This window comes from Dendroctonus ponderosae, unplaced genomic scaffold, assembly GCF_020466585.1.
Source record: "Dendroctonus ponderosae isolate FM_Combo_2020 unplaced genomic scaffold, Dpon_F_20191213v2 Dpon_F_20191213_5, whole genome shotgun sequence".
Taxonomy (NCBI): domain Eukaryota; kingdom Metazoa; phylum Arthropoda; class Insecta; order Coleoptera; family Curculionidae; genus Dendroctonus; species Dendroctonus ponderosae.
Window position 1 is genome coordinate 961501 of NW_026018715.1, and position 8847 is coordinate 970347.

The 8847-nt window shown below is 35.5% G+C and overlaps 2 protein-coding genes across 9 annotated transcripts in view; one reads left to right on the forward strand and one right to left on the reverse strand.

Annotated features, from left to right (window-relative positions):
- LOC109545055 (phosphatase and actin regulator 4B) overlaps positions 1-8847 on the reverse strand; it is a gene marked incomplete at its 5' end in the record, with an annotated part of 158726 nt that overhangs the window by 118918 nt on the left and 30961 nt on the right.
- Positions 4939-5972, forward strand: LOC109545056 (retinol-binding protein pinta). The gene has a single exon (XM_019915539.2). It carries the CDS (start codon positions 5020-5022, stop codon positions 5911-5913), a length of 894 nt encoding a protein of 297 aa, XP_019771098.1. The 5' UTR covers positions 4939-5019; the 3' UTR covers positions 5914-5972.

Below are 8847 nucleotides of genomic sequence, written 5' to 3' on the forward strand. Positions count from 1 at the left end.
ATATGCGATTAGTTCAGGGGAAATGCTACAGTAACATAGCAGAAGCTGAAAGAACTCACGCCAACAAAGGGCGAGGAGAGTGGTTTCAGGAAGATAGTGGACAACAATCCATTTTCGGGTTCCAGGCACAGAGGAACAAGTATTGGACATAATCGAATCAGGGCCTTCCAGGGGCTCTCAGAGCACAATAACTGACACTTTCCCAAGCACCAAATAAATACCGGGGAGGGGCTACATTCCTACCACGTTTGTACGATACACACAGTACAAGGAGCACACACATGTACAAATGGAGCAGGAGTTAATAATTGAATACGAGACGCTGCTTGATTAGAGTGGATAATAAGGAGATTACACAGGCACTAGCTTGATCGGAGTTAACAATTCAAATGTTTGGTGTTGAATGGTTTACTTACAAACACCAATATTCGAGGTTATAAGAACAGGTTGACATTTCGAAAACAAATCTTGTTGAGTTTACCGTTTATCCTTGTCTATCATATTGTCACTCTGTATAATTCCATGGTTACCGGAGTTTTAAATAATTACGAAGAAACAGGTATTTGCGTCGGTTGTTGTTAGGCAGGTTACCTTGAAAAACATTGCTGCCGTATTTCTGATATAGTTTTTTGCAAATTTCTCAGTTTTTAATAACAATTAATTTCTTTTACGATTTTTTTGTACTCCTATAACAGCGCCAGACAACACCTCCAGAGGAATGGCCAATTTTAAATCATCCTGTATTATGTGCAAAACATAATTTTGAAATAAAATTGGAAACGGACAAATCGAAATGCGTTGGCAACAGTGTTCTACTGCTTCCATTAGCACTGCTTAAGATACCAAAGATAATTAATCCCTACCTGTTTAGAATCGATATTTCTTGCTAAACCTAAAAGTAGGAAGTCACGGTTGCAGTTTTTGAAATAAATAATTAATTATTATTATGATCCTAAAGCCCGTGTCCCAAGCATCCGTTTGTACGATGATACGATGGTACGAAAGTGTATCTATTGGTTAGAGATCTGTCAATTCGCCCGTACCAACAACCAATAGAAACAATTTCGTACCATCGTATCATCGTTCAAACGGATGCATGGGACACGGGCTAAAGATATATCGATAGCTGACCGCTGACAGTTTGTATAGGTATCGATTCATGAAAATTACCTGTACAAAGTTTGGTTTATAAACTGGTACTTAAATGTGTCAACTTCGTTTCTGCATAGAATCTAATTCACAAAAAGCAGAATCGACAAGGTTTTTGTCGTGCTAATTTAAATCAAGAAATGTATTTATGTTATAATTTTCTTACCAAACTATTAGAAACACATTTATAAAATTGGGAAATTACAACCGTTTGCAACGGCTCAAAATACCCCCCAGTAGCTCATTGTTTGCCAAAAACTGATTGATAAATATGCATTATAAAAACGATATATCCAACACAGAAAGGTTGGTTTTAGACGCGATTTCAATTAAGGCGTGACATTAAAACTGTATCCTTAATTGCAATAATTGCATTGAATTGCAAATTAAACTTAATGAAACTTCTAATTGCGATTAAAAAATGACCGTTGATACGGCCCTTGATCTTCCACACAAACAACTGTGAAATAGGCTTAACGGGCATTTACAAGAAACAATGCGTTTTCATGCATGGAAAAGTTGCGAACATTTACTGATCAGCAAACGTTGAAAAATCATTGAACTCACCAAGTATAGTAGATACTTCGTCATCCTTGATATCCTTAATATCTTTGGTTTCTTTGCTCACACTTAGAAAATCGGACAAACTCAAACTAGAAGCGATTAGTTTCCGTTTCTCTTCGAAGTTGAGATAATCCAAACTATTACTTCGTGTTGGAGCTACAATCGCCACATTTTTCACTCTTTGAGGATTGGTAAGTTGAGTTTTTTCGTGCATAGCCGATTTTTCAACAAACACACCACTGAACCGTACAGACATACCACAACACTCGGCCGTTTGGCAAACAATCACGTTCTTTTATATCGAACAGGTGTGGAATCCATGGGTCAGGTACAATGAAGCCCTTTAGATCAATTCGAACCCTCTTTTCAAATGATCACAGAATCACCTGCCACCCGGTAGCGATTGAGGAGAGCGCACTGAAAATGATTCACCTACACAAACTGGAAGCACTTCGCGATGTGTTAGGTTATAAGTAGTAAAATAGGAAACACTAATTGCGACATTTTCCCGACTAATGTTAAGCGTTGAAATAAGCAAATTGTAAGCTTCGTTGTGAATACTGAGTCGCTGGCGAACGTTCACCCCTCACCGCACGTTCCGCGGGATCTATTCGTCGTTCCGTTTTCTGTTCGCTTTTACTGGCCTTTGCCTTACCCAATTTCGAATGGAATTATCCGCGGTGTTGCCAATACCAACACTTTAATTTCCTAAACTGCATGTTTCAGGGTGTTTCACTGCATCCATTGAAGACTCCTAGATTTTCTCTATAACTCAAAAAGGAATAATGTTTTATCATAAACCAATGCCCGGAAACCCACTGTTATCATGGCAAGTCGCGAGTTCAAAGTCCAGACGCCCCCTGGTGGCTAAAATTATAACTAAAAGTTAAGTAGTAATTTGACATTGGTGTGGGTGTTGTTACATCTGATTTGCATGTTGGTACATCTGATTGTGGTTTGTTTTGTTCTAATCAACTTTTGCAAGCTTTTAAAGAAATAGAAACAGATCGAAAAGTGTGTAAGTATTGATTTATGTTATAAATATCATCAACTCCAATAAATAAACAAGTCTGACAAGTCTCAACTGTCACTCGACAACAAGTAATTTGACGTTCCGCAGCGCCACCATCGGTAGTTGAACTCGCGAATACTTGTTGCTGACAGACAATATTACTAATTTGACACATTTATGCCCGGTTCCTCGTAGATTTCCTAATACAGCGTTATTCAAAGTGTGTTCCGCAAAACCTACGGCCAAAGCCAAAGATCCCCATTAAATCATTATCCTAAAAAACCTTTTTTAAATTAAATCCCAAAAAACCTTTTTTTGTATGATTATTAATAAACTCGTTTTGCTTTTAGTTTAGTTCTGGTTTAGGGCTCCGATAAAAATTTAGTTTTTTAAAAGGGTTTTGTCACTAAAAATTTGTCAATATGAAAATTTTGAATAAACAAAACTAGAATCTCATAACATTAGCGATTTTATCTACGATGGAAGCGAACGGAAAAGTAGGAGAGGGTGTAGTAACAACCTCGGTAAAAATTAAGGGTTTATCTGGCCCGGATGATAGTAACATAAAATATCCCCCTTAGCTAGGGGGTACGTTCTGTGATGTTCCCTGCAAGGGCTCCTGGCTAGGATTACAGGTAAAGAAGCTGCTGCCTTGTAGTTACGACGTTGGAATTGTCAAAGGTTAGTGGAAGAAAACCCCCATAAAAAATTACCGGGTCCTCCACGTTGGAAGTTGGAATATCAGACTAACTGTGATACTAGGACAAAAAATAATGTTAAAAGACCCAATCAAACGCGTCGGAATGGAAAGAAAAACCCCGAAGACGACTCAAGCAACGAAAAAGGACAATGATTTTTGATACATGGGATGCGCAAGGAATGACTCGAAAAATCAACGAAATAGTTCACGAAATCAACAGAGTGAAGGAAGTTGGAAAACGATAAAATCAATTAGAAAAGAAACGACCAGAGATATAATTTTGTCAATATCAGACAAATAATGGGATGCACACTTTAAGAAACTTCCAACACAAAACAAGAGAATTAAAGCATTGAAATTTGTCTTGTTTAAGTACAATTGTACCAATTTATGACGAGAACAATATCGGGGAAAAGTGCGTAGTCTACCGGCATTAGGAAAAAATATTTTCAAAAGTAACAAAATAAAGGCGTAATTTCATTGCCTGATCATTTCTGATCATCACTCAAGTGTGAATGTTTGAAATCATGGTAATTACGTTGAGTGAGTCCGGCGGTCATTTCTGGAAATCGGAGTATTTTGCAGGCTTTTGGGCCGCCGTGGAAAATAATTTCTTCTTCACATTTTGCAAGTACGAGTGATTTGCATCCTCAGAGGTAAAAATAGTTAAAGTTTTTGCCCAGCTTTTCGAGCGAAAAATGCTCGGATCGAGTTGTCGATGCCTTTATTATAACCGCCATTTTTTAGCAAAACAGGAAGCCCAACTTGTCAGAAAATGCAGTTAAAAAAGAGAGATTTTTCATTTCTATTAATGCATGTTCTATCATGTACTACCGCAAATCTTAAAATAATATACAAAAGTTGAGGCGAGCGCTTCGCGCGAAAGATACTTATCTAGCGTATATTAGCATCTTGAAAGATACGTTGTTTCGTTGATATTTACCAACAACTTGAATTTCTGAACGCAACTAACTTGCGTCGCCAGCTTGATAGGTTTGAATTGCATTTTGCGCTGTTGCCAGAGATCGTAAATCATTCAAAGGTTTACTTCACTGTAACGAGCAGCTACTGATTGAATATTTTAATACGGGAAATTGGAAGAATAAAATAAGAATTTTAAAGACAAGTGCTCTGAATAAACTTATTTTGGTCTTTTATAATGAATAAAATTTTCGACAGGCACACAGTTTCTGAATGAAATAATTCAATTCCGCAAACTTTCTTCTAAGAACATAAGAAGAAATAATAAATAGATCACCTACACTCTGGATTAGTCTTCAAATACATAACAGAGTGATTGTGCTTTTTGGTTGTGAAAACTTAGCAAAAATGTTAGAAAATAACTTGCACAAATTTTGGCGTAATCAAGCGTTTAGCCATAAAAACTTTCCTTCTTATCTTGTACCACTTTTACAGTTATTAATCTTTCCAGATATGAACATTGGCAACCGCAGTAGGCTTATAACATTATTATTATCATTATTGGTAGCTTTTGTTTAACGGCGCGGCGCGGCGGTTTGAATTAACCGATCTTTGACCCGCAAACCCAACCATAATTTTGTTGTCGGCCTTCCAAGACTGCGCTCAGTAGTGAATGAGTTATTGCAACATACACGTGCTAAGTATGAACAACTTAAGTGAAGATGCACGGCGATACGCATTGGAAAACTTGAACGAAACTGACGAAAATAGACGATATTGTTTAGAAAATATAAGACTGTGGTTGCAAAACGATGTTCCGTGGATTAAAGGTCGCTCCGAAGATAAGTATATACTGCCATTTTTACGAGGATGCAAATTCAACCTAACCAAAACAAAGATGAAGCTGAAGAATTACTACATGATGAAGAGAGACCGGCCTGAATGGTTTTCAAATAGAAACCCTTTACTTCCCGAGATACAGGCACTGGTCAAATTGGGAGCTTTTGTGCCTCTGAAGCACACTCAAGACAACAAAATGGTAATCATAATTAGAACAGCTGCCCATGATCCAAAAATACATACATGGAATGATGTTTTTAAAGTTGGAAAGATGATATTAGATGTGGCTTGCCAGGAAATCGTAAACGCTCAAATATTTGGAGTTATCGCAATCTTTGACATGACGGGAATGGGATTCACTCATTACAAATCCATGACACCGACTTTGATTAAGAATGTTGTCTTTGCTTGGCAGAATTACCATGTTAGACCTAAGCAATTGGAGTATATTAACTCCCCAACATACATAAACATTGCCCTTAGAATATTTAAAAGCTTTATGACCGAAAAGATGAGAGGTAGAGTTAAAGTGCATTTCGGTGGTGTTGAGGAAGCACAAACCATTGTAGCAAAAGACATTTTACCAGTAGAATATGGGGGCAGTGGAGAGAGCTTAAACAATCTGAGCCAGTTTTGGGTGGAACAATTACTGAAGTATCGAGATTGGTTTGCAGAAGACGAATTTTATAAGGCTGAGCAAACAGAAGCTTCGTCAATCATGAACTGATAGACTTAACAACTTAGCGATTTTTGTGTAAATTATGCAATATATTTTTTATTTATCATGTACAATTTCTTTTATTTTAATGATTACTATTGCTTATGTGCAGTCTGACAATATACAGAGTGTGTCATAATTATGATGCTCCCAGGAGCTGCTATGTTAAGGCACTAAAACAGTTATAAAATAGCACTTTAAAAAAGATCGAAACAACCTTGCTCTTCTGATTGACCATTAAAAAACTGAAACACTTAAATTTCAACTATATTATTTTTTGACATTAATAGCGAAACTGAACCAAAAGTGACTACACGTTTTACATTTTTGTTCTAGAAATCATCAACTTCAAATTAAAAAAAAACGATTCTGTTTGTTTATTAGCAAAGTCTAACAGCGCATTCCATTCTGAATTGAACGAGAGACAAAACGTTAATATTATCTTAACAAGTTTTCTCAATTATTATCGGGAAAATAGTAAGTACCTAGTCTAGTTAGTACGGAATGATTTCGAATAGTTTTCATAAAGTTGTTTACAATGTGTAGTTTTTGCAGTAAAAGCTCGTCCACACGGTTTATTTATATTACGTTATATATTAATGTCGTGACATAAGCCAGTGTCACGGTGTCGTAGATCAAACTATTTTGATGTGACACTAATGTCGCGACACTGTGACCTTCAACAGTTGAAGGACAATTGTTCTTGTTGCATTGTTCAGACAATGACACTGTTGTTAATGACAATAGATGTCACCGTGTGAACGAGCTTTAAGACGATTGTTTGCATTCGTTTCATTGTTAAACATATTTGCAATACATTTTCAGTGTTCTGTTAATACATTATACAGGGTTATTCAGATTATATAACACGGAAGATTGGGGCCAAACTATTTAATTTTAAAAAAGCATTATTAAAATTGTTTTCTAATGTACAGGGAGTCCCAATTACTAGATTCAACTCAAAGTTGCAATCAAAACGGAGACCTTATTTTCAGTTTAAATTCTACACACCCATTTTGAGTTTTCAATCCAAATTTTAGCTATTGAGATGATGAGATGCAGTTGTGTGACAAATTAATAAAAATTAGACGAGATACAGGGTGTCTCAAAATTATGTTCAAACAATTGCGAGATTTGACCGCTAATAACTTGCTTAATGTAAATGTAATGTAAACACCATACACTTTATAATATAACTATATAACTTATATATTTTAAAACTAATTTTCTATTGAATACTATTCAGGTTTCATATACCAAAATCCTAAGGTTTTTATAGAAATCGCATATTTTCAGAAATGATGCATTGAAGATGGCAAGTATTTAAAATAAAAGCAGAAATAAAATGAAAATTAATATTTTATAAAACATTCGGCACTCCCAGCAGTACTATTACATTATTATACGAGCAAACTATGCAGAGTGTCTCAAAATAGTGCTCAAGCAATTATTGATCGTTTTCAACGGTAACAACTTGCCTCAATTAAAATAACACCTTATATTTTAAGCCAAGAGCGGATACGAAAATTGAGTTAAATCTGGTATAATATTTAAAATAAAAGTCCAAATGAAATGAGATACATAACTTTAACAAACTCCCAACAATAGTATTATTGATTCATATATTCTGACCACACATAAATGCACTCTTTTTTTTAAAGTATCGGTAACATAGCAGCTTATATTTCGGAAAGCTTCTATAGGTACTCAATTGGCCTTCTATAAGTCTATAGGTCAATATTATTGTGACTGGAAAACATTAAATAGAAAAGTTGTAGAAAATTGCATTCCAAAGAAATTGGCATGAAAGTGTGCTGAGTAAAGTGACTTGAGTTTTTTGAATGGCAACCATATTTGATTATGCCTTTATTGAATAAAGCATTTTATTACGATTTCAGTGATATATCAGATTGTTAGGTTTTTTCGAAAATGAAGTGTCTGCGAATAATTTTTCTTTCTCAATTTAGTTGATCGAAGTTAGCCATGGAAAAGAGTATAAGGTAGACAGCAGTGTTTCCATGGTAACAAATATTAGCCACATCTTTCAATTATTTGACATTTACGTTTAAATTCAAGTTAATTGGATATTTATGTTAGTTTTACTGTAAAAACGGATTATTCCAATGAAGAAAAGCGCGATATGATTGAAACCTGCTGTTGGGTTAATTGGCGTTGCCTTTGTGGACTGTAACTTTAGGTCTGGTTTGATAAATTTCAGTATATTTTTACAAGTACAAAATATTGTTTTACATTGTTCAAACATTCAACTACTACAAAACTTAAGAGGGCAGTCCTTTTCGCTGCTGTCTTCTTGACAATCAGCGCCAGGTCCCTACTGGTGGCGCTATTGCACGCTTGGGCTAGATGGGTGTGCTTTTCGACACATACACCAGATGTCATAAAAATGCTGGCGCCTCTGATTACTATTTTGAGAAGTATTTCGACCGCCGTCAGCCGTCCTTAAAAACATTCAAAATATTTGGGTACTTATGAGTAAAGACCGGATTTTAAGCATTTTGCTTATTGCTGAATTTTATAAGCAACCATTAGATTATTTAATTTCTAAACGAATTATACCAAACTAAGTATATTGCGATAGCTTTTATTATGCTTTTTTTGCTTTTTTAAAGTTTTCATGCTTTTTTGTCCGGTCGTGCTTATTTTGACTTTTTTCCGCATATTTGAATAATTTTAAAAATAGTACAAAATATTATACGGGAATAAATGTCCATATAAAGTAAATTTGGCAACTTTGCAAGGCGTCGCGTGATTCCCCGAAAAATCCGTTCGCACGTAGGTAATTCCCCAAAGTTTAACCTTGGGCTATGGCAAGACTTTTGTTATTTATTTAGTTAGTTACGAGGTGGTCTGGTTTCCAGTTGGTTTTATCGTCTGTACTTGGATTTAATTAGCTGTACGTGTAACTATTTAAACAATGCCAAA